The 25,648-nt window shown below is 42.6% G+C and overlaps 4 protein-coding genes across 9 annotated transcripts in view; 2 read left to right on the plus strand and 2 right to left on the minus strand.

The window, feature by feature from the left end:
* The window catches only part of LOC106609279 (calcium/calmodulin-dependent protein kinase type 1D), a 63,397-nt gene extending 52,441 nt beyond the window's left edge, over positions 1–10,956 (minus strand). Inside the window, exon 1 of the mRNA XM_014207908.3 lies at positions 10,313–10,956. Within this exon, the coding sequence (XP_014063383.1) occupies positions 10,313–10,407 (95 nt within the window). The 5' untranslated portion in view covers positions 10,408–10,956. The remainder of the gene's footprint in view (positions 1–10,312) is intronic.
* A 1,479-nt stretch (positions 10,957–12,435) lies between these two features.
* On the minus strand, positions 12,436–19,739 carry LOC106609277 (translation initiation factor eIF2 assembly protein). Of its 2 annotated transcripts, XM_014207904.3 has the most exons (13): positions 19,625–19,739; positions 18,961–19,032; positions 18,371–18,431; positions 18,201–18,233; positions 17,984–18,079; positions 17,744–17,850; positions 14,941–14,992; positions 14,734–14,809; positions 14,436–14,558; positions 14,329–14,357; positions 14,092–14,220; positions 13,495–13,632; positions 12,436–13,354 (listed from the first exon to the last, which is right to left on the minus strand). In XM_014207904.3, exons 1-13 carry the CDS (start codon positions 19,696–19,698, stop codon positions 13,298–13,300), a joined length of 1,047 nt encoding a protein of 348 aa, XP_014063379.1. In that variant the 5' UTR covers positions 19,699–19,739; the 3' UTR covers positions 12,436–13,297. The 2 variants fall into 2 exon arrangements, with proteins under 2 accessions (XP_014063379.1, XP_014063380.1); XM_014207905.3 differs by lacking the exon at positions 18,961–19,032 and having other exon boundaries at positions 19,625–19,705.
* Positions 19,740–19,754: 15 nt separating this feature from the next.
* On the plus strand, positions 19,755–24,128 carry LOC106609278 (ADP-sugar pyrophosphatase). Of its 2 annotated transcripts, none has more exons than XM_082977706.1 (8): positions 19,755–20,035; positions 21,667–21,781; positions 21,883–21,950; positions 22,044–22,093; positions 22,168–22,275; positions 22,409–22,504; positions 22,746–23,156; positions 23,307–24,128. In XM_082977706.1, the coding sequence occupies exons 2-7, from the start codon at positions 21,731–21,733 to the stop codon at positions 22,898–22,900; spliced, it is 528 nt and encodes a 175-aa protein (XP_082833832.1). In that variant the 5' UTR covers positions 19,755–20,035; positions 21,667–21,730; the 3' UTR covers positions 22,901–23,156; positions 23,307–24,128. The 2 variants fall into 2 exon arrangements, with proteins under 2 accessions (XP_082833832.1, XP_082833831.1); XM_082977705.1 differs by having other exon boundaries at positions 19,971–20,065.
* A 112-nt stretch (positions 24,129–24,240) lies between these two features.
* Positions 24,241–25,648, plus strand: part of fbh1 (F-box DNA helicase 1) — a 29,644-nt gene continuing 28,236 nt past the window's right edge. For 2 of the 4 annotated variants that reach the window (XR_014392929.1, XM_082977704.1), the window contains exons 1-3: positions 24,241–24,581; positions 24,800–24,964; positions 25,099–25,616. Coding sequence is in view for 3 of the 4 variants with exons in the window: in XM_082977704.1 (XP_082833830.1) it covers positions 24,560–24,581; positions 24,800–24,964; positions 25,099–25,616 (705 nt within the window). In the remaining variant the exon portion in view is untranslated. The remainder of the gene's footprint in view (positions 24,582–24,799; positions 24,965–25,098; positions 25,617–25,648) is intronic. The other 2 variants (XM_014207901.3, XM_014207900.3) reach the window with 2 other exon arrangements.

Raw genomic sequence — 25,648 nt, forward strand, 5'->3', positions numbered from 1 at the left:
ACACACACACTAACAGATCATGAATCAAGATACAGTACTGCTTCTGAAGAGAAATAAGGTAATGGACCTTTCTGTAAGTGTCACCTATAAAACAGAGAAAGGTGTGTGTGTATATATTTATATAGTGTGTGTACTGTGAATATGTTTGTAGAGGTTCTATACATGTGCAATGTGTGTGTGTGAGTGTGTGTGCGAGCTTCCATGCATGTGTGCCTTTCTGCTTGTGTGGGTTTAAATTGCCTGCCTGGAAGACAAATGTTCCTACTGTTTACGGCCAAACGTTATATAGACTTTGACTCTGTCTGTAGATGAGATATTATTCCTATGTGCCTCTTTCTCCATATGAGTTTGCCAAAGCACTGATTCCATTACCTCTAATCACTTACTACTGGATATACCGATATTTAATTACCAAGACAATGGATGATATCCTCAGATGAATCTCTTACGATTTGCACATATTACATACGATTGCTTTCCCACAGTAAGGTGTGACAGTAGTGGTGGAGAGAGAGAGAGAGAGAGAGAGAGAGGTTCACTGTAATGAGAACTGGAGAGAAATTGTAGCTGCTACCTAACTATAGCACGAGACAGAGAGAGACAGAACAGAAGAGATGATAGGAAAGAAGAAGGATGTTAGAGATGCTTGTGCTAAAGATTTAAAGCTGGCAGGGTTAGGGATGAGAGGTAAGAAGTTGCGAAAGGTTTTGTTGCTTGGATGAGACATTTCATCCAGCCAGTCTGAAGGTTTACCATCAGCCATGCTATTGTGACAGAGTCACTTGGCAACAATAGAGAATGACAAGTGAAATCTCTTTTACGTCCTCATATCCCTCCACTCACCCTCTCTAGCTCTATATGATCCTCCTCTCCACCTATCCTCCTTTCCTTAAATCCCCACCTACCTTGTTCAGTTGTGGTGATACGATTGGCTCTCAGAGAGCAGGAAGTGGAGGTGAGAGGAACACACCGATGATAAGTTGTGACAGGGCAGGGAGAAACAGGATCCATGGTAACGGCAGTCAACCATGAAGGCCTGATTCACACAGTCTCCGCTGAACAGTAGATGTTGAGATCTGTCTGTTACTTGAACTCTGTGAAGCATTTATTTGGGCTGCAATTTCTGAGGCTGGTAACTCTAATGAACGTATCCTCTGCAGCAGAGGTAACTCTGGGTCTTCCTTTTCTGTGGTGGTCCTCATGAGAGCCAGTTTCATTATAGCGCTTTATGGTTTTTGCAACTGCACTTGAAGAAACATTCAAAGTCCTTGAAATTTTCCACATTGACTGACCCTCATGTCTTAAAGTAATGATGGACTATCGTTTCTCTTTGCTTATTTGAGCTGTTCTTGCCATAATATGGACTTGGTCTTTTACCAAATAGGGCTATCTTCTGTATACCACCCCTACCTTGTCACCACACAAGTGATTGTCTCAAACGCATTAAGGAAAGAAATTACACAAATTAACTTTTAACAATGCACACCTGTTAATTGAAATGCATTCCAGGTGACTACCTCATGAAGCTGGTTGAGAGAATGCCAAGAGTGTGCAAAGCTGTCATCAAGGCAAAGGGTGGCTACTTTGAAGAATCTCAAATATAAAATATATTTAGATTTGTTTAAACTTTTTTGGTTACTACATGATTCCATATGTGTTATTTCATAGTTTTGATGTCTTCACTGATATTCTACATATAAAATAGTACAAATAAATGAGTAGGTGTGGAATGAGTAGGTGTGTCCAAACTTTTAACTGGTACTGTATGTTGTTGTGCATTCTAATTGATGGCATCACTAACAGCTCACTCCTCCATTTTGAGAAGTGTGTGTGTGCCCCTCATCTCCTGTGACCCAAAGGGTTGCTGTACACACACGCTCTCTCTAACAGACACACGCAGGCAGTCACACACACATCTGCCCAACCACATACTGTGACTATAAGGTCACCTCCACTGATCACATCTGACCCCACATAGTCATATTGACTGCGAGTAAGGATTAAAGGGGAATAAAACAGAATAAAGGACATAGATACCACAGGGTAGACCTGTCATAGTCTGCAGCTGCTGGGCTCCATCTGAAATAATGGCAGTGGGGTTTGACAGACCTTCCATGGCAGCTAAGCTGGTTACAAATACATTCATATTTATTTATGTGTGGACACACAATCTCAGTCTGACTCAGCCAGGCTGCCACATGCCATCATCGTGCACCTCTCCCTCTCTTTCACTTTTCCCTACTTTTAACAGCCATTGTCATTTCTCAAAACGTATGATGAATTCGTCCCATAGCGTCAGGTTACAGGTATGGTTCCAAATTCCATACAGGATCCTCCTCTAACAAGCCTCTGATAGGCTGTGTGTAAGCAGAGCCTAGTCAATAGAGGGCCTGTTAATCCTCGGTGGGACGGCTTGATCCAACAGATCCAGTGGATCTCCAGGGAACGCACAGACATTCCTGACAGATCCCCTACACAGATCAGATCATAGGCAGTCTGACTCCAGCCAGACCCAGCCTTGCTTATCTCGCTGACAGTTTAAAAACAGTGATATTAATATTATCAGCTCTGCTTTATTTGATATGGTGGACACTGGTGATGCAACCTGCCTAAATGCCATGGGATTGCCATGTAAGAATGTGGTGTCTGTGTGTGTGTGTAAAAGTTAGCGATCTTTCTATATACACCGCACCACCACTTAAACCTCTTCTTGTGAAATGTCTGTTATGGAGGCCTTTTTATTGTGTGTTCGCAACAAGACTGTTCCAACATCCTGTATGGCCCTGAAAACGGGGCTGCTTTAGGAGGGTGGGCTTCAGTAGTGCCGCAGCATTAAAACACATCCCAGAAGACACAGAGGAACCACTTAACATGTAGCTTCGTGTCATGCTCCAGATCTGACGCGGCCGTGACATTAATTTGGTGGCCAATTAGAGTTTCTCCCTGCGAGCTCCTCTCACGTGTCTCATCGGTCTCCGATTGCAGAGCACGAGCAACAGATGAGACCGGAGACGCTAACATGGAGTCGAGGTAGCGGTGAAATCTGCAAGCACACACACTCTCACACAAACATGCTCTGTGCCTGACCAACTATGAAACAGAGTCGTATAGGAACTAGGCCACGAGGTGTACGTAACCAAAGTCCTTCGGCATGACTGGTCTACACAAATCTACACAGAATCATCGTGACTAATCTGTATAGGCCTAGCTGGATTAAACCAGCTACTATCAAAAACTATTTACAGTAAAAAGTAGGTCTCCCTCGTCTGATACCAATCCCATTCCCACCCAATGGCCGTTTAGAGTCTCTAAATAGGGCTCTGATCCGATAATGAACTGATGCTTTTGATCATTAACACTCAATAGTTCTGTACATTCACACGTCATGGAACCTCCCCAAGGGGGAGTGTTGTACACATGTATGCAGATCCTTTCAAGATCCTTCACATTCTTGGGTTTGCGCTTATCAACTGCCCTCTTCAACTCAGCCCACAGGGTTTCGATTGGATTGCGGTCCGGCGACTGACATGGCCATGGCAGAACGTATGTTTTGGGTCATTGTCTTGTTGGAAAGTCCACTTACGGCCAAGTCCCAGCCTTCTGGCAGAGGCAACCAGATTGTCAGCCAAAATTGCCTGATACTTGGTGGAATTCATTACGCCATCAATCTTCACCAGTACCGCTGGACCTCTGGAATTAAAACAATCCCAAAACATCACTGACACACCACCATATTTCACTGTGGGTATGAAGTGCCTCTCCTTGTATGCATCTCTGTTTCGATGCCAAACATGTCGATGCTGTATATGACCAAAACGTTCAATTTTGGTCTCATCTGACCTGATTCCAGTCATAATCTAAATGACATTTGGCAAACTCCATGCGCTTGCATCTGTATCTTGGGGTCAGAAAGGGCTTTCTTCTGGCAACCCTTCCAAAGAGCCTGTGGTTGTGGAGGTGGCGTCTGATGGTGCTTTTTGAAACCTGGTGACCCCAAGACGCCACCAAGGCCTGCAATTCTTTCACAGTGATTCTTGGGGATTTTGTTGCTTCTCTCACCATCCTCCTCCCTATCCTGGGGGGAAAAAATACATTTGCGTCCTCTACCCGTGAGGTTTTCAACGGTTCCATATCTTTTAACTTTTTTAATAATTGCCCTGACAGTGCTCAGTGGTATATTCAATCGTTTGTGGATCTTCTTGAGCCATTACCAGATTTATGAAGGTCTACGACCATCTGTCTCTTTTAAACTGCCAGTTCTTTTGTTTTCTTCATGGTGTTGGATGACAAAGGGATATTGCATGCGCGTTCTCATTTTTATACCCAAGTGAAACAGGAAGTGATGTAATGGCTCAATATAGTTCCTTAAGACTAATTTAAGTTTATCTAAGTGAATTTAATTCCTGGTTTAATTTTGGTAGATGTTATTTCCAATAATCTTTAAGGGTGCCATTAATTGTGAAACCTTGATTTGGAGGACATTGATTTTTAATTAAATCAATAAATTATTTTGGTGGGTTCCATTGAAAAATTCATAAAGTACAGTATTTCTCAAGTTGTTATTTTGAGTTTCTCTCCATAAATGTATTTTTTTAAGTATTGTTTGTGCATTGCCAGTCAGAGGTACCAGTAATTTTGGAGCCCATTGTATACAGTAGTTTACCAAGCTACCAATTACTTCACACTGGAAGAAGTTAAACTACACTAAAGCTACCCTTAATAAATATAGTAGTTCACTACATTCAAACTACGGCGGGAAAAATGATTATTATACATCTAAATATGAAATGACTACAAATTGCAAGAACAGATCACCCTGGAGTCAGATGTTAACAGAATGTGTAATTTAGCCTATTAAAACACAAATTAAGAATTAGGTAGGTCTGCTGACAGAAAAATAAAGGACCTTCTTACCAACTTAACACATTTTTATTTTAGAAAGAAAAGTGTGTAGTTCCAGTAGTTTGCTACACTGTTACATGGCAAAAAAATAAGTAATTAACTACTGAAAACATTACCAAGATTTGAATTTAGTTATACTACCACCAAGCTACTGTAAAATGGAGTTCCATTTCTAGTTGAACTACCTGTACTTCACTAACCCAATACTGCCCATTAGACGATCTCATGGAATGGCTTGTCCTGCTCTTCGTAAAAACCCAGAGTGCATTGAGTAAATGTTGGAAAAGGATCTTGCTTCCTTTCTAAACATAGCAATGTGAATGCAAAGAAGACTAGGACCACAAAATAGGTGAAGTGAACTGGCAAAATAGTTGAGTCCTCACTCAAAGGCAAGGGCAGTACGAATACAAAGACAACAGTTGCTTTTTCTTACCCCAGAGTTCACTTTAAAGAGGACTGAGATCAGTTATTTTAAAGAGGACTATGTAAAAACACCCTTAAGTTTACTAGAGCACTTCTGAACATGTTTTATATGCCTGGATAATACAAACAAGTGTGTATTCGAGTCTGGATACACTCCCGCTCAAAAAGGTTGGAGCTGTTTTGCCATCTGGAAAGACAAGACATTTTAATTTAATAGATTTTTTTAAAATATTAATGACAAAAACATGGTGTGGAAAGAGTGACTTAAATTGACCCATTGCTGTAGCCAGGGACCACTGTTTTGGATGGATGTTTCTCAGGCCCTCTCTATACAGTGTGTGTCATCTAGATCAGAATGAGCTCACTGTGTTATAACAATATTGTCAAGACAAACAGAGGAGTCCACTCAGACTTCATTTAGGATTGAATCCCAGGAACTAAATGAGGCCACGCACCGGGAGTCACAAATAACAACAACGAGCAAAAATAACCATCACTGAAGAAAAACCTGAAGAAAAGAAGAGGGAGCAGCTGATGGAAGAGGGACAGATTGAAAGAGCGGAGAGATAATGATTGGGGAAAAGAGGTGATGAGGTAGAGGGATGAGGGATAGAGAGACCAAGGGATGGGGGGGATGGAGGGATAATCCGTGTCTCTTCCTATAATGAAGATGTCCGATTACAGTCTACCCTTAATCTTTTAGGCCCAAATGCGCGCACACACACACACAGACACAGACACAGACACACACAGTGAATGATCCCAATACAAAAATGCTGTATGCTTTCTGTACACTTGTTATACTCCTGAGACCCAATGCTAAACTATCAAGGCTGGCTTTCAAAGTGGCATACACTTCATCTGAGGCAGCAAGGTCAGATAATAGGGACAGCTACGCTGAGAGAAAGAGAGAGCGAGCTAGGCAGAGAGAGAGAAAAAGAGAGAGCTAGGCAGAGAGAGAGAGATAACTGCAGTCCCAGAAAGAGGACAATGCCAGGAGCCAGGAAGTAGAGCATTCAATTAAGGGCATCGTGGCCTAGATGGTACACACTCCCACAATGCAGCTCTGCTTTGCCCTCTGTCCCTCTCCCTCTCTTTTTCCCCCCTCTCTCTTTCCTACTGTGTCTCAGTTCAGCAGTGAGGTGTGGCATACCTGAAACACACCCGTCTGCAGCATCATATGAACACCTGTGGCCCCCCAGGCACTCACAGTGTTTAATAATTCAACAACAGAATGCTGCAGGAACACACACACGCACAGGGAAACAGGACACCAGGGACGAACACACGCACACTGACTTAGGCTTCCCTATGCGCAGCTTGGAGACATTACTCTGGGGCTCAGAAAGTGTTTGTGTCAGTGTTCAGGTAAAGCTGGAACACAGGACACCAGGCCAGACAGAGCCCTGTGGCTCTACTATGGCCTCTATAGTGCTTAACTCCCAGCAGCTGCCCCTTACATGACTTACATGAACTACTAATAGTAGCTCTATAGATCCAAGCTATAGCCTACAGACTGGCTTGTGAGACTGATCCAAGTGATAGAGAAAAGTCTCCGGACTGACATTTTAAAACCGGCAGCAGCAATCAGCCCATTTGACTTTATGGACTGAGATTAAAATCCTCTGTTTCTTCTACATGACACAGGAAGCTGCGCAGGTCCTAATCCAGGCACTTGTCATCTCCCATCTGGACTACTCGACTCGCTGTTGGCTGGGCTCTTGCCTGGTGTTCAACCTTCCTAAATTCTCCCATGTCCCCCCCGCACACTCCACTAGCTTCCAGTAGAAGCTAGCATCCACTACAAGACCATGGTGCGTACCTACGGAGCAGCAAGAGGAACTTCCCCCTCCCTACCTTCAGGCTATGCTCAAACCCTACACCCCAACCTGAGTACTCTGTTCTGCCTCCTCTGGTCTCTTGGCCCTCCCACCCCTCTCACTAGCTCTGACTTTGCTGATGAATACTTTAGAGGAAAAACGTACTTACTATGACTGAGATATGTGCTTGTCTTACCTAGCTATCTTAAGATGAGTGCACCATCTGTAAGTCACTCTGGATAAGAGGATCTGCTGAATAACTAAAATGTCAAAAGGAGTCAAAAGACGTGACATTCTGCTTGACTTGAAGCACCGTCTTATGAAGTGTTAATATCGCCTTATAAACATGCATACACCTTAGAAATGCAGTCATAGAGCATTATGAAACTGTATAGCAAAGCAATAATGCACAAAAGACCAATGAGACTGCTGCCATGCCCTTATTTGGCGGTCAGTCATGTGAAGGACCCAGTAGCCTCTGTGGCACATCATCTGTCCATCTTTTTACGAGGTGAATAAAAACATTCATCTCTCATCCAATTTCTAAAGACTAGCTCATAGCGTGTGTCAGAGCAACATGTTGTGGTAGCTCAGCACTAACCCCTATTCTATTTAACAGTATTTCTCCTCCCAGCTCTCCCCTCCTCTCCTCTTCACTTCTGTCCTCATTGCTTACCATTCCTCTCCTCTTCCAATTCCCTCTCCTCCTCCTCTCATCCCCTCTCTCACTCCTCTTTCCATTTCCTCTCTCGTAGTGTTGAAAACAAGACTCCAATGGTCAAGAGACCGGAGCAAGTTAATAGACTATACAGGCAAAGTCCCCGGCTCCCCGCTGTGTTTCTTCCTTTCCTCTCTCTCCATCCCTCCCTCCTCTCTTTCTCCCCTTCTTTTTCTGCTGATAGAGAATTAAAGCGGAAAACACCAGACATCAGCAGGAGGGAGTTCAAAGGCTGAGGCTGAGCAGAACTCTGGTTAATGTGTTGCTATGGCGTTAACATGAAACGTCTAAGTAATATTTTTAGGGCAGAGAATTTTTTCCTGACCAAGAAAAATTCCAGGTGGAACCTGAGGCCAAGTGTGTGTGTGTGTGTGTGTGTGTGTGTGTGTGTGTGCCTGCCCAGATGGTCCTTTTGTCCAAGCACAGAGCGCTGGCCAGAGACCAGATGGGAGGACAGATCCCTAAGCCCGCCACTGAGGAAACAAAAGTCAGCGGTCACAGAGAAAGATGTCTCCTCCAGTAAGGTAGCTGGAGGATCAAGAGCCAGTGATCAACCCACAGAGGTGTGCAGACAAAACACCAGCATACACAAGAAAACCTGTCTTCAGTACCAGTGTGGTGCGCGTGTGAAGAAGATGAACAGCACCTCTGGAAATCCTTTGTAAATAGCCCCAATCAGTGTCTTTGTCATGCTGCGATTTTTATAAATTGAACCTTTATTTAACTCGGCATGTCATTTAAGAACAAATTCTTATTTACAATGACGGCCTACCCCAGCCAAACCCTAACCCAGACGACGCTGGGCCAATCCCGGCCGGTTGTGATACAGCCCGGAATCTGACCAGAGTCTGTAGTGACGCCTCTAGCACTGAGATGCAGTGCCTTAGACCGCTGCACCACTCGAGTCCACTGAATGGTGCTAGTACATAGACACCATGGCAACACAGGAGAGACTTTAGCAATAAGCATAGAAACTGAGTGGCCCCTCAATAGTCCATCAGTAAGACGCACACACCCAAAACGCACCTGTCCATACTTCCACCTGTTATGTGAATTCCAGGCACACAGTAGAAATTCCGATCTCCTCTTTGTTGAGTTCAGTGAAACTGATGGAGTTATGAAGAACAAGGATCAGACATGACCTTCGAGCCTAATTTATGCACTCTCTGCTCCAAATGGGCATACCTGGAATTCTGCAAAGGCCATCATGCACACACACAGTGCAGAACCATCGTTCAACACTCCACAAACATATTAATATATTCAATAACCACGGCACATTGCCCACTGAAATGACCTGTTGAAAACTTGTAATAATTTTCATCATTTATTACCATCACTGTTATGCAACATGTCTGAACTGTTACAGTGGCCTATTCCAGGACCAGGAGGTTTTCCCTGGCCCACTAATCCGCTTTAATTCAACCATCCTCCCTCGATTCTGCCTGTCCAGTCAACAAACTGTTCCTCTGTGCCAGGGGGACTGAGGTAACAGGCCAGAGAGAAAATCTGCTATAGGGTCTTCAAGAAGAGGCTGGGGTATTTTGCCGAGCATTTCATTTGAACAAGCTGTTCACATGGGTTGCAAATTAACCGTTATGATGCTGTCAAATCAAAACCAATCTTTCATGTATGAGGTTAGTAACACTGTAGGCTTAATAAACCTAGTGATAAATAGTATTAAACCGTGACGGATAAATCATTCTGGGTTAGATAAACACAGAAAACCATGATAACCACTCACCAACGGTCAAATATATTTTCTTAAGGTCGGGAACTCAATTGATATCAGTGTTTTTTACTGCCCGCGTCTCCAAAAGGTCATTCCTACGATAGATAGCAGCACAAGTGGAGCTGTAAGAGCGATGGGCCGGGAAGAGAGGGAGGATGAATGTAGTAGGCTAACCTAAACAATAGCCAAGACTGCAGAACACCAACAGAGCCAACTGAACAAGACACGCGTAACCGGTTGTAAAATAATGGACTAAAACGCACGAGACCCCCTTATTTAGGCACAGGCTACTGTCTGGGTTTTACTAAAACAGTTCCTACATAGTTTAGCCTACAATAGGCCTCATAGCTTTCCTTCATTTCGAAGTGGGTAGCCTGTCACACAACACTTGTAATGACATAGGCTAGCCTACAAAATGTGACAGTCGATATTTCTCTATCATAGCGTACCCAACGAACACTCGTCCCAAATAAACACGGGCTAACGCTAGCCTACAGTCCGTTAAACAGCTCGTCAGAGATAACCGTCTCTGCTGGCTTCCAGTTAAACCCGGAGCTGAACAGTCCAGAAACCGAAACGGATACAAAGTATCCAGCGCGAGAGTCCCGCTACATTCTGCAACAAAGTTTCGAAGGCCTACCAGATGTAAATTCATGCCCAATTAGCATTGACAACAATAGGGCTTTTGAAAATGTTATTAACAAATAACACACTCACGTTCCGAGGATCTCTTTCAATTCAAATATTTTCTTGATGTCGTCGACTTGCTTTTTCCACGTCCCTTTCCCGGACTCTCCATTCTCCCGAGCCATGGTGGAACAGGGGAAAACCTGGGCAAACGATGCCAGTGAGTCTCAGCAGCCCCCCGAGATAACGCAGCTTTCCCACGCTTCGAGTTACACTTCCTGCTCGTGGGGAGCAGACCCACGCGCATAGAATGAGCTAGGCAGAAGGTTTTCAAGCTCGTGGTTTCCCCGCTGTATGAATGTCACCGTAGCTCTCGAAAAAGGTATCCTGTATTCTTCGCTGTCTACAGTGTTCCGTTTGACCGACAACGAGCGTTCGCCGTCTGCGGTTGCACTTGCAGGGTTCAGCTGGTCTAGATGATCTTGACGTAAATTGTTTGGGGCTACGTGTCACCTTTGCGCGATCGCCTTGTCTCTCTCTCCACAACAAGTATTCTGTTTTAATTAAGTCCTCTGTTGAGCCGTGTGGTGCGTAATGCGAGGAGTATTATTTAATCTAACCATGCTGATTGTGCCATCGGTTGTTATGGCAATGAGGGCGGGTAGGATGCTGCTCATCGCTCGACTTGACAGCGTTGCGCACAAGTGTGTGTGATAGAGAGTGTGTGTGACTGGATGTCTAGAGATAATTCGCATTGCACCAAAGATACGTTCACGAAAGCAGAGTATTTGCAAACCATCAAAAACGGACAGCCATGTTTAAAAATAAGTAAATGATTTTGTATTGGCCTATGTTTATTATGATATACCAGGTCAGGTGATGGAGTCTACATTGGGACCCATGCAACTTGCCGTGAAGTTTGAGAAAGGGTCTCTCCAGATAAAATGTAAAAACATACCATATTACTATATCTTGATCAAATGAGTGCTGACATGCATGAGAGACAGTTGACGCAATTAAATGAAATTCACGGGCCCTACAAAGGTTTAATATGTTAGACACTATAGTGGTCATATTATAATCTGATGTACTAAATACATTTGAGTTTGGGTGTTAATATTTAGATGGTTAAATACTCCCATCTCCAGCAAAGCAGTCTTGACTGCAGTATCTTATCTGAAGGTGCTGTAATCCACCTAAAAAAAAAAACACACAGGATAGTATCCTCCAGTCATGAAGAGAATTACTGCAGACTATTCTCATCTGACAGGCCTGCCAGAGCTTGTGTACAGGATAAAATAGAGAAAGAGTGCGTGCGTGTGTGAGAGGGGCTGAGAGTGTGTCTGCGGGTGTGCTCTAGATGCTCATGAGTATTCCAGCTGCAAACTACTGCAGGTCCCCTCTCAGCTCAAGAAAATCTATTCTCCACTTACCCTACCTCTCCCTTTCTCCCTCCCTTGATCTCCAGCTCTGATTCAGCAAGTCTCTCAAGTTAGACTTTGCACCTATCTGCCTCCCTCCCTTAGAGAAGGATGATTAGTCAACCCAGGCTGAGATGTTGGCTAGGATTTATGTCCATCTTGGCAAACTGAAGAGAAGAGAGCGAGGAGAATTGAAAAGGGGGGTAGGAGGATGATAGATGTGCAGTCTCTCTATCAGCAGTCTGGCACCCACCTTTCCTCAGATGGGTGTGGCATCATTGACATCTTTTTGCACCCCCCACCCCACCCCAAGGGGCAGTGTGCTGTAAACACAAGCCCCTGCCTCCAGGCTCAGATAATACAACACTGCACTGCATCTGTATACAGGCTAGGATCTATAGGTTAACCAGCAATATCCTACCCCAACGGTGCATTGCTATCGCATTTTACTCACTAGGCTACACTAGTGATAACTATTCAAGACAAAACATCCAGGCATTCCATCCTAATGTAAATACGTTTCACGTGAATGGTGACATTGTTATCCCAGACCTCTGTCTCAGCCCAGGACAGCTCACCATCTCTGATGCTTCTCATTTTAGGTAAACAGCTCCCCCAAGTGGACTCTAATAAAAATGCACTACTCTTTCTCAACTAGCCAGTCTAGTCATTGGTGCCAAATTCCATTCCACTTTTTATCACATCCACTGTAGAGAAATTGTATAATCTACCAGTGAAAGTAGTAGAGTAGCCTTCTATTTTAGTCTACCCAAAAACAGACTGACAACAAAGGGCACACACCAGCAATTTATTACCCAATCAGAACACCTTTCTTTGCCAGAACATAGAAAATAAACCAATGATAAGAAACAAAATGAATTTTACAATAACATAGACAGAACTATAATGACCAGAAAGAGTAAGGAACTGGAATGTTTGAAAGAGTTGCACAGAGACTTCATGAGTAAACCTTTGAATTGTTATTACATACAGATGTTTAACGAAACCATCAGAAAGCACATGGAAACATGTGTATCTGGTGTGTGTGAAGAGAGAAAGTCCAATGGATTAAGTCAGAAAACTCTGACCCTTCGGGTATCTCCCTCAGAAATTGCAATCCCATGATGAACCTGCTATACACACACAAACCATGACACGTCTTTTCCCCAGCGCTGTATTATAAAAGTTGAGCATTCTTTATTCCTATACACAGACTCCAGTAACAGACTCCGTCTTACCTTTACACAACGTTAAGCTACAGTATTTCTATTTACATTAGACACCCCGGGCCAATTGAACAGGAGCACTGTTTAGAACTCCCCTCTTAAATACACACAACCATGAGATTTAATGGGACATTTACAGTGTTGCAGGTAGAAATGTACCCCATAGAGCGGTCCTGATGCTTTTCTCCTCACTATGGTTTGTTGTGTTTGTTCTATTCAACGCATGTATATCTGCAGCATTCTGGATAGGTCTAAGGTGATGACCAAAAGTGCATGGATTCCATCAGAAGATTCAAGAGCTAATAAGGACAAACCTCCATGCGTCTAGTAGTCTCTGTGCTAACCTAACAGTTTTAGGGTTACTGTTATGCTAGGCTAACAGTCTGAGGGAACAGTCACAGTATAGAGACCCTGCTCCTCAGGGGCTGTCACTGTCGTACCTCTTCCTCCACCTCTTCCTCAGAGTCCTCTTGCTGGCGTTTCTTCTGCAGCGAAATGAGGGGAAAGAGTGAGATTATAAAAACCGATTCCGTTAAATGAAATTGTAAGACGGTCGTGGAGATTACCAAAGGGTTGTTTTAAGATGATCTTAAACTGTGTGAACCACCACTGCCGTCTTTCTCACCAGTTTGAGGAAGTCGATGAGTTTGAATGCGTCCTCGCCGGTGGAGAGGTCCACGAAGTCCCTAGGGATCCGGTAGCTCAGACAGGGACTGGGCTGCACCGTCACATCACTGGCGGTGTAGCGGAACACAGGGTCTTCCTACAGATAGACATACCACAAACTGGTGTTAACACAGGGTCTTCCTACAGATACAGACATACCACAAACTGGTGTTAACACAGGACCTTCCTACAGATACAGACATACCACAAACTGGTGTTAACACAGGACCTTCCTACAGATACAGACATACCACAAACTGGTGTTAACACAGGACCTTCCTACAGATACAGACATACCACAAACTGGTGTTAACACAGGACCTTCCTACAGATACAGACATACCACAAACTGGTGTTAACACAGGACCTTCCTACAGATACAGACATACCACAAACTGGTGTTAACACAGGACCTTCCTACAGATACAGACATACCACAAACTGGTGTTAACAGGATAATAAGCACAGAAAGACTTGCATGCATGAACAAACATACACACACATGCATGCATATGTACAACAAAGCCACAGCCTGGGTCACATATTTGTCACTGACCTGCTGGGCTGTGTCACCCTCCTCTTGATTGGCTGACAGGCTGTTCCCGGAGGTAAGCTCCTCCCACGTGAACAGCAGTGAATCCGTTACCTCACCAAAGGGGTTGAGATCGATCAGCCACACCTTCCCCTGTCGAAGACACACAGCGTCAAAGATGCACATACTCGTAGAAAAGCCTTGGCTACAACCAAACAGAGGCAGGAAATAATGGCTGGAAATATAAATGACAAGACTAACCCAGCTATCTCTGTAGACATCCAACACAACTGTAAAACAGAAAACATATTGCATTACTCTTATTACAATATATTTCAAATTATCACACCACACTGAATCCAACTCACAGTCCTCATCTAGGAACTGATACTGGACGTGTTGGCTGAAGAACTCCTGGATGGAGTGGCAGATCTGGCCTTCCTGCTTGGAGATGTGGTGGTAGTACTGGGTATAGTCTCTCTGGGAGATACCTAAAGAACACACACACACACAGCTCTCAGGACAGATCTTCAGTCCACACAACAGCCCTAACGCTTGCCACACTGTCTTGGGAACAGTGCAAGTGAACACAGGCTCTGTGAATGTGGCTGAGGGAGGGTGAGAGTAAAGGTGAATGGTGTGTTAACCTCTTCATACAGTACTTACCGATCAGCTTGTTCTCTTTGATGAAACACCTGAACTCCCCACCAGGTAGCAGCTCACTCCACTTCCTCAGGACCAGCTGAACTCAGGGGTATAACACAACACTATTAAACAGTGGGAAGAAAAGGGGGGGGGGTGTGTGTGTGTGTGTGTGTGTGTGTGTGTGTGTGTGGAAAAGGGAGTGTAAGCAGGTGAGTGCGTGTTAAATACCTCATAGTTTATGGCTGGATTCGGAGAATCCTTGTCACTGCTGTGAAGGAATCTGTAGAGGGAGATTGTTAGACTCACATTAAACTCACACACTTGGATTCACACAAATACAAGAGTAGTAAGCCTCACACACATGCACACTTGCACAAATGCTCCTCACTGGCCCCTTCACGCTTGAAACCTCAGATCCAAATCAAGTGCTGGATGATGCTGTATTAAGTCCTCCACCATGCCAGAGCTGTCTGCCAACTGGGCCCATTATCAGAGCGCCCCAATGGGAGCAGTAAATCAACGATGAAGCAATCTCACCAAACCTCTTCCCAGCCCACTGCTGTCAGAAAGGCTGACTCACTGCCTGCAGTGTTTTCCCACAGCGGGTAGAAAACCCATCTATACTTAACAGAAATACAAATGCAACACGTAACAATTTCAAAGGTTTTGTGGAGTTACAGTTCATATAAGGATTACATTTTTTTTATTTATCTAATCTATGGATTTCACATGACCAGGTAGGGGCGCATCCATGGGTGGGCGTGGGATGGCATAGGATGTGGAGGTCCTGGGCTGGCGTGGTTACACATGGTCTGCGGTTGTGAAGCCGATTGGACATACTGCCAAATTCTCTAATACGACGTTGGAGGTGGCTTATGGTAGATAAATGAACATTCCTGCAAGCAGCATGCCAATTTCATACTCCCTCAAAACTTGAGACATCTGTGGCATTGTGTTGTGTGACAAAACTGCACATTTAAGAGCAGCCTTTTATTGTCCCCAGCACAAGGTGCACCTGTGTAATGATCATGCTGTTTAATCAGCTTCTTGATATGCCACACCTGTCAGGTGGATGGATTATTTTAACAAAGAATAAAATGCTCACTAACAGGGAAGTAAACACATTTGTACACACAATTTCAGAGAAATAAGCTTTTTGTGCACATGGAACATTTCTGGGATCTTTTATTTTTATAACGGTAATTGACCGTTAACGAACATAAACACGTTTAGCATCTCCAGGCCTCCACTCATACAAGCCGCTGATCTACATTAAAAAAGTATAACAAATTAATTTAATAAACACCATCACAATAAATCCATTATATATTTTAGGCAGGTCTAAAGAAACATTATGATATGAATAAAATGTATTTCAGAAGAACAGAATATGAGTTGGCCTACTGTATGTTATCTAGCTATACACCATGACATAGGCTGTAGGCTAGTTCATTTAGCAAACAAGATATGCTTATAAGCCTTGTGTCATTATTTTATAGTAAGAAGAATATAATTTAACAGAATAAAATAAAAAGGACATTTTTACCAATTCGGAGCAAGGGCGCATATAAAGTGGCTATGTTGAGAGGAAAGGTGAACATTTGAAACAGGCCCTATATGCTTGTTTTAGAGTTATTTGACAACTTTAGTTGTGAATGACACAAACCTTAAAATGTCTTAGAAATCAAAACATATATGGGCTCCATGATGCGATTACAGGCTATTGATGATGTGAGAAAGTAGCAAAAAAAGCTTGCCTCAGACTGCACACGCTGTTCTCTCATCCAGTATCATCATATTTTCACCCATCAAATCAAAGTTAATTGGTCGCGTACACATATTTTGCATATGTTATCACGGATGTAGCGAAATGCTTATGTTCCTAGCTCCAACAATGCAGTAAACAGTGGTGACCCGTCATTCAGATATATATATATATAGATATTAGTTTTTGTTGTTGACTGTTTTGCATATTATTTTGGCATTAATATGTGCCACATCAGGTTGCAAACAAAGTTTTTTTAATTATGGAGTTAATAAAGCCACATACAAACATGGTCTCTTTTTTGCTTTCCTGAGTAAGGCAGCTCCAAAATGCAGGTGTTTCAACCTAGCTCAGTGCTTTCTGTGGTGAAGGTGCAGCCAGTGGAAAATACAGAGCGTAGGGGTTGGTAATGTTCTCTAGTTGTGCCGTGATTGGCTCAGTGTTCTGTAAGTCATCGGGACACTACATCACCGCAAAATCTACAGGGATAGCTCGAAAATTCAAGCCCCTTGGGTGCTGCCATAGATTTACATTAGAAGCACCCATCCAGGAAGGCTCAAGGTCATTGGCCAAAGATAAAATTACATCAAATCAAGTTATATCTACTGTAGCTTTGACTGGACTGATCATGTCAACATCATACTTTCAAAATCTTAGCTAGCAAGCTAGACAAGCAGTCATCATCATGAATCAAGTCAACAATCTACTGACAATCTACTGCCATATGAAGAGAAATTAAAGATAAAACGTATCAGTGCTAATCAGCCATAAACATAACACAAATTAAATTGTGAACTCGGGCCTCTGACCTGAAAATCACTGACGTTATGATTTAACCTTGTTGTATTTGGCTTGGAAACAACATCCACAACAACCATGGTTTTCCACTCAGTTTCAACCTGTTGTGGAACTTTCTCCCAATTGATCATCACAGTGAGGTGAGTTTTAAAAACATGATATGTTTGATGTGATTTTCCATTGCATTTGCATTGATGTCAGAGTGGTTAGAGGGACAATAGAGCCCTGAGTACCATGCCATTAGGACCTGATGGAGGGACAATAGAGTGCTGAGTACCAGGCCATTAGCGAGCTGAAGGTCGTTAGTGAGTTGGGTACTATCAACGTTTGTCCAGAGTGCATAATAGAAGATTACCGTGACTCAACGGTCACGTGGAATTTGACTGCAGTCATGACTGTCGGTGTGGCGGTAATACGGTCACCGCAACAGCCCCAGTGAGATTGTGAGTGCGTGGAGGGGATTCTTACGGCTGTGTGAGGTCGTGGGTGATGAAGTCAGAGCTCTTGAAGAGCAGGAAGATATCGCTCAGACTCTGACACTGCAGGGAGCTGTTCAGAGCAATCCAGTTAGCATCCTGCAGGAGAGAAGGAAACAACACACACACACACACACACACACACTTATTCATTCAAAATCACCACTCAGAGACACACTGTGGACAGTATTTTAACCTTATATTGATGGTGTTAGAGGGTTGTGTCTCTCACCCGCGGAGCACTCCAGTTCAGTTTGGGAAAGACACATCCACCTAGGGTGTTGATGGCCTCCAGCACTTTAGAGTTGAATTCTGGGAACTCTGGAGCCTGGAACACAAAGCATCACAACAAATCTCCACCTATTCCTTGTATGGATATCATATTACAAACTTGACAAAACGTATATGCAGATGGATTGATCATATTTAACATGATCTACATTACTTACTGTTACAGTGGTGGTTGTCTCATCATCTGACCACTCATTTTGTTGAGAGAAGAAAATATAATCGATCAGTAAATCAAACAGCCAAGCATTGAGCATAAAGTCTGCCTTTTCAGTCTCAACTTTACTAGAGAGCGAAATGGAGTGCACCTCTATGTCTGGAGCAAAATTACCTGAACGTCTTCCTCCTCTGAGTCACTGTTGTTGGTCTGGTTTTGCTGAGTGTTGTTGTCCCTGGAATGAGGCGAGATTTTATTAGTGAGTATTCCAAGGGCAATTCCAACGGAATTACAGTAACAGAATACGCTGAGAGTCAGATTTTTCACTTTAAAATGTATGCCAAACAAAAACCATTGATTTCAACGTTTTAAAAAACTATAGCACTCTATGCATAAGGACTACTTTCAACAATTTCCACAAAAACGTATACAAAAACACATTTACAGGAAGAACTGTGCAAATAAAATTTGGCAAAAGAATAAAACTGAGGGAGATTTTACCATAATTATGTTATCACTTTGCATCTGCACAGCTTTTTTACAGTATGTTTTTTTTTACTGTGTAAATTGTTCAAAGTAGTCATTGTGCATAACGTTCTATGGTATGTTAAACTTCGAAATCAATGTTTTTTTAATTTTAATTTTATAAAAAAATTGGTGTCTAAGAGTAATTCTGTTACAGTGGAATTGCCCATAAGTGACCGTGTATGGGAATACAGGACACTAGATGTATGTGCTTTAAGAGTAAGTAAAGTTACGCTTACCCTCCAGAAACTACTAGTGTTCCATCGTCCAGCAAATAATCTATTACATTCTGAGGCAGTGGGAGAATCAAACTGAAAGAAAGATAACACCAAACACTAGGCCTACACAACACAAACTAGGCCTACACAACACAAACTAGGCCTACACAACAAACTAGGCCTACACAACAAACTAGGCCTACACAACACAAACTAGGCCTACACAACACAAACTAGGCCTACACAACACAAACTATCAGACTAGTATTGATAAGAGAAAACAAACAGTCTCAAAAGGTAGAGATTGAGCTGATGCAATATCAATGACAATATAATCACACAAGCTTTTCCACCTGGCACTTCTAACAGATTAAAATGTGTAAAAGTAAAGGACAGGTGTGGTTTGTGAGAGTTCACAATTAGCCAATAAAAGTTGTTTGGCTGTGTTCAGACGCACACGGGTATCCCCCCCCCCCCCCCCCACACACACACACCACACACACACACACACACACACACACACACACACACACACACACACACACACACATTGGCTAACACAGCTTGCTAGCTAAACAGAAAACTATAAGTTAGCTACCCAAATGATATCACAACCAGTGTTTGTTTGAGAGTGACGAGATCAACAACATATCTGAGACTGTGCTGGTCAAGTTAAGGAGTTCACCTTTTGATAGTATGCTTCTTAAATATCGGATACCAGACCGAAAACTGACAATTTACAACTTGCTCCTTCTTCATACTGCAAATGATTTACCGGAAGTGAGTCCAGCCACATATAGTTCCCCTAAGAAAAAGGCGATTAACATTGGTTTCCATGTAGTTTACAACCTTTCCATAACAACACAATTATAATGGCTTGTAATTATTACCCAGATTTAATTTTATTATATTTCAGGTTAGGTTATCTGGAATGGTTGTAGACCGTATCTAATGTATTATAATATTTTTCAGAAGAGGGAGATCATTTTTGCGTTGCACACGTAAGCGCGATCAATGTTGGGGGCTTTACTTTTTTTTTCTCAGGGAGTCTTTACATCTTTAACTTGACTTGTGACTAAAACCCTTTCATCTTCATGTGAGTACTGCACATGTATCCAATTAAGAAGTAACTATGCTTTAAAATATATATCGATATGTTTTAAGAATATTTACATAACAGCATGTGGGTTTTGCTAGGAATGAGTTAGCGGACTAAATTCCTCTCCATGGTGAAGGATGTTTGAAGTTAATCAGAAACTTCCCTCACAATGGTGAGGAGAAATTAGCTTGGTAGCTAGCTAATTTAGTAGTCTGATTAATCAGGCTGTAATAGACATTTACTTGGTATAGTATATAGCTAACTAGTTAGCAAAGTTACAGCCTCAAACTAATGCCTACAAAATAGTGTGAATGTTCGTTTCAAGCCAGAATGTTGAATCCAATTACATTAACTTGCTCTACCGGTTTTCTGTGCGGTTTGTCAAAACTAACGTTGCTTACCCGCTATTTTAGTGAGCTGGTAGTTATATGGTAAAGTTCGTTTTATGTGGGATATTAGGTTCTCTCGTCAATAACTATTTAACCAAGCATGCCATGAAAATGGTATATTCTTAATTTTAAAAAAAGTTTTTTAAATTGAAATCCGAATTTAAAAAATGAAACAATTAAAAATTCACCCATTAAAAAGGGTGTAAATATTCTCCATCCACCCCTGATTCAGAATATACAATTTTCATTGTCATGGCCAATATACAATTACCAAAGTGCCAAACCGAATCATATAGAGTACCACAGTATGAGTCATAATACCCATAAAACCTAGCTGTCAAACAGGGAAATGGTTACTATAGTTTTTCTACCATTCATTTTTTCCCATAGGGGATTTTAGAAACACTTAAAATAAGGGCTGTGTTTTGTGTAGGCTGTGTTTTGATAACCGTGTAAATCTCTCTCAGACAAGATGACGTTTATCAATATAAGGGATTTGGAGTCTTGCATGATGTCTACTTTGACGTTAACTAGCATTTTTGAATCTGAGAGTAAATAAAGCCGAATCTATTAACAAAAGTCACCTTGTCCGTGAGAGAGATGCATATTGATCAAAACGTCATGCCAGGGTAAGCCTACACGAAACACAGACCTTATTTTAAGGGATTCTGAAATCCCCTATGGGGAAAAATGAATGGTGGAAAAATGATTGGAACCATTTCCACAGGTGGAGTACATTTTTAAATGTAATTTTATTCAACATTCTGGCTTGTAAGGAACATTTTTATATGATTTTGCAGGCATTTGTTTCAGGTTGTATATACTAATTGTGTATTACAGCCTGATCTTTTTTTATATATATATTTTTTAGTATTTCTTTTTTTTTACCTTTAATTTAACTAGGATAGTCGGTTAAGAACAAATTCTTATTTACAATGACGGCCTAGGAACAGTGGGTTAACTGCCTTATTCAGGGGTAGAACAACAGTTTTTTACCTTGTCAGCTCGGGGATTTGATCTAGCAACCCTTTGGTTACTGGTCCAATGCTCTAACCACTAGGCTACCTGCTGCCCCTAATCAGACTAGCTAGCTAGATAGCTTCTTCAGCCATGCTGCTATCAACTTTCTTGTGTTGGACAATAAAAGTTGGTAAAACTGGCCTGCCATGAAGTTTATGTATAACTATCTGCATTGCATATACCTCTATTAATTATCAACTCATGCATGTAATCAAAAAGATTTCGGGATTTGGGCAGACAAACGAAATCCTCCATCCATTTCCCTGAGAACAGTATTGGAAAGATGAGCAGCCCTCCCAAATCGACAACCATACCTAACGTTGTAAAAGAGGAGGTAGATATGATACAATAACATGCACATTGTGTGGTGTAAATGCCTGTCACAAGAGTCTCTAAGTTTAGCTATATCACATTACTCAACGGTATTCTCTTCAGGTCATTGCATCTGGGAAATGGTTGAAACTTGAGAAGACCACCTATGTGGACCCTGTTGGAAACACAAGGTATGGAACAGCTCAATGAGTTCTATAAGCAACTTTTGATAAACACCTTTTTTTCCCTTCTCCATTTTACAATTCATTTTTGTCTTTCAATAGAACTTGGGAGACTACGAAAAGGACAACCAGACAGGCCAATGCAGCAGATGGTGTGTGTACATACATTTCATACTGATGGATAAGCAGTGACATTATAGAAATGTATTCCTGTGTTTTATTCCAGGTGTGGGGATCATCGCTCTTCTGAAGAGGACCCTCCACAAAGACTGCGTTGTCATGGTGAAGCAGTTCCGTCCACCAATAGGGTGCTGTACCCTAGAGTTCCCTGCAGGTGACATGGGTTTACAGTCACATCTCAAAACTCTGTTCAGACGCAGTGTATGTAGGCCTGTCATTGCTGTATTTTGCCTGCTGCGTTCTGATATCCGTGTTTGCTGTCTATGAGGGTTTTTGCTGTTGCTCAGGTCTGATTGACGAGGGTGAGAGTGCAGAGATTGCGGCTCTGCGAGAGCTGAAGGAGGAGACTGGTTACAAGGGGGAGGTGGTAGGAGTCACCCCAGGTAAGGTCTTATGAACACACACACTCTCAAAACACAGGGCAGATTATGTCCATGTACCAGTTCCATCAGCAAAGAGAAATTCAATATGCCTGTGATCTTCTGAGTTGCCAGTTTTACCATTGGGCATGTGAGAGTGCTGCCCCACTAGTCACTGACTAGTGGGGCAGTAACACACAGCATATTACAAGTTTGAACTCCCCTTCATCCCCCCTTTCCTCTCCCTCTTGTCCTGACCTCGCAGTGACCTGCTTGGACCCTGGCCTCTCTAACTGCACCACACAGATCGTCATGGTTAACATCAATGGAGACGACCTGGAAAGCACCAACCCCACACAGCAGCTGGGTAAGTTAGGGGTCACACTCTTGGAATGTTATGAATCTGTTATGATTTTTTAAATATTTTTTATTGTCAAGCTGATATGTATTGTACATGTTGTCCTAAATGTGTACTTATTTCACTGCTTTCCTCCCTGTCTTTTACTCGTTTCCAGGTGATGGAGGTAAATATTATTTTCTTTATAATCACACTTTTAGTTATTTTTCCACTATTAGAATAACATTGAACTAAATCTTATTCTGGCCCCTGTTTTACTTCCAGAATTTGTTGAAGTTCTTCTTCTACCTCTTGATGAATTCCAGAGGGAAATTGATGGTGAGCAACAATTTGAAGTTTCTTCTTCACAATAACACAATTCCTAAGTAATAATAGAATCCAATTTGAGACAGAAAAGCATATTATTACTGTTATTATATGCTAGTGATTACCTGAAGAGATCATATTTTCATGATCCCCCCCCCACAGACCTGATGAAGAAGGAGAGGATTGTGGTGGACTCTAAGGTTTACATCTACGGCATGGGGATGTCCCAGGCCTTCTTTAAACCCAATGAACTCAGAGTGCTCAAACAGTGAGAGAAAGATGAGATGAGAAGAGAAAGTAAACTGGAGAGAGTAGACTAGATGGATGGGAATAGAGGGCATTAGGTTGCTGACTCGTTTGTTGTAGTCTCTCTGTTACACTACGAATATGGACTAAGCCAGGGATGAAACTGTCAACAGGGTGGCCATTTTGTGGCTTTAAGCTGTTGTCTTGGGGATCAGTCCATGAGATTCATGGAGTGTTACCCTATAGCTTGTATTATCCAAGACCAACCGCTTTTATCGGTATTCTTCTCTTTATATTGAGGTATGCGCCATACGTCTATGCACCTTTACCTGTGGGGATATTCATAATTAGATACCATATTTGTGATTGTGATATTACATGCTGTCTGATAATACAAATTCTTACACTGATAGGAATATAATTGCTAAATGATAACTGTGATTACATACTGGAACATTCCTCAATTTCACTAACTCAAATGACTAAGCTTCACTGTAAAATAACTTTTAAAACGCACTGTTATAATAATGTGCCTTGAAAGATGTTACTCGCAACGGCAATACTTTTGTGCATTTATGTCGACATCCATTAGTTCACACCAATGCTCTGTTAGACCAAGGTATAGGTGTAGATGTATCCTTACTGGTATAAGGCTGACATGCAGATGCTCCTCACATTTAATTTAGCAATTATCAGTAATTTAATTAACTTGATGTCAATAAACATGTTATTCTTATAGCAACACGTAGGTCTACTTTTCTTTTCAGCCTCTTTTGCTTTTGCTATTCTCCTACTGACTAATGGGTGGCGCTGTACAAGCAACACATTAAACTTGATCCTCCGTAAATTCCCCGAAGAAGAACCAAGCAGCCAATAAACGCTTAGCTAGCTGTGTTATCGACAACAACTAATGCTCGACATTTATATCAGTAATATTCAATATTATTTAAAAAGGTGAATGTCTAACAGGCTAAATCCACAAGCGAACTTTACTTTGCACTGTACATTAGCTGATATAAACACGGGCTAGCCAAATACCGGCTAGAGTTGTTTGGCTGCTCACACTAGCTAGCATGTAGCATATACGCTAACATTTAGATTACTTATTTTTTTTCTTCGAAAAAGCAGGAAACGAATGATTGGACATCAGCAGGTGTTCTTGAAACAACATGATGGAGACGTCCGCTAAAGGTAATGCTGCTTGGCAGAGGATGGTAAATGGCAATTGCTAGCTAGCCAACCACTGTAACTTTCTAATGCATCTCACCCATCTGTAAGCTTAACTCTACGACGGTACTCTTAATCGGTACGCATTCTCCTCAGTACTGACCCATAACACAGGACTGGTGTCGTGAAGGTGTGTGAGAGCGTGTAGTAGAGATGTACTCACAGCCCTGGTGATGTTGCAGGAAAAGCCAAGCGAAGGCACCTGAACTCAGAGGAGTGTCGTGAAATCAGTAGGAGACCAGAGGGCAGCCAACCCCTCACACAGCCCCACTCCGTCACTCGCAGGCACAGCAACTCAGACACCAACCGGGGGTTGTACCCCAGAACACCCACAAAGAGAAAGAGAGGTACTGCACATTTGTGTCTTTAGTAATTTTTTTTTACTCTTGAGATCTGAAGGGGTGATGTAGCATTTTGTACACATCATTTACCTTGTCATCCCCTCCCTTTGCTCCCTCTTCTCCTCTTCCCTGGATCTCAGATGCACGTGATGACAAGCAGCAGCAGGGGATCACTAAGTTTTTCCCTGTGATCAGTGTGGTCAAGGTGTTAAGTCCTCAGAAAGCAGCCCTGTCCCAGGGCTCAGGTTCCATAAAGACAGAGGGACTCAATGGAGAGCTCATCCCCAAAAATGAGACTATTGAGGAAGAGGAGGAGGCACTAGCCACCTCTATGAAGGAGGAACCTGAGGATGAGAAGGTGGACTATCTGGAGGGGCTGACAACGGACATGTTTGGGGACGACAAGGAGTTTGAGCGCTGTTGGTCAGATCCAGCCCCAGCCTTTATGAATCACCATGAGGAGGAGGTGGAGGCCCTGCCTGACGCCTTCTACGGCCTCTTGGGAAGCAGCAGGGGCCTGGCCCATCCCCAGGGTCACGTGGACGACCTCCCAGAGGAGGTGCTGATGCTGGTGTTGAGCCTCCTGCCTGCTGAGGACCTCTACTGTAATGTCAGCCTGGTCTGCCAACGCTGGAGGAACATTGTCACCCAGTCACTGGTGAGAGCCTGGGACAGGGGGAGGAAGTTAGG

This window comes from Salmo salar, chromosome 07 (genome assembly GCF_965601325.2).
Source record: "Salmo salar chromosome 07, fSalSal1, whole genome shotgun sequence".
NCBI classification, from domain to species: Eukaryota; Metazoa; Chordata; class Actinopteri; order Salmoniformes; family Salmonidae; genus Salmo; species Salmo salar.

Coding starts and splice junctions, on each gene's coding strand:
- LOC106609277 (XM_014207904.3), bottom strand. CDS start 19,698: ATGAAGAAGGAGCAAGTTGTAAATTGTCAGTTTTCGGTCTGGTATCCG. Junction 18,432..18,960: donor ACACTAGTAGTTTCTGGAGG/GTAAGCGTAACT, acceptor GCCTCATTCCAG/GGACAACAACACTCAGCAAA. Junction 14,810..14,940: donor ATCCAGCCATAAACTATGAG/GTATTTAACACG, acceptor CCCTGAGTTCAG/CTGGTCCTGAGGAAGTGGAG.
- LOC106609278 (XM_082977705.1), top strand. Junction 21,782..21,882: donor CTAACGTTGTAAAAGAGGAG/GTAGATATGATA, acceptor TATTCTCTTCAG/GTCATTGCATCTGGGAAATG. Junction 21,951..22,043: donor GACCCTGTTGGAAACACAAG/GTATGGAACAGC, acceptor GTCTTTCAATAG/AACTTGGGAGACTACGAAAA.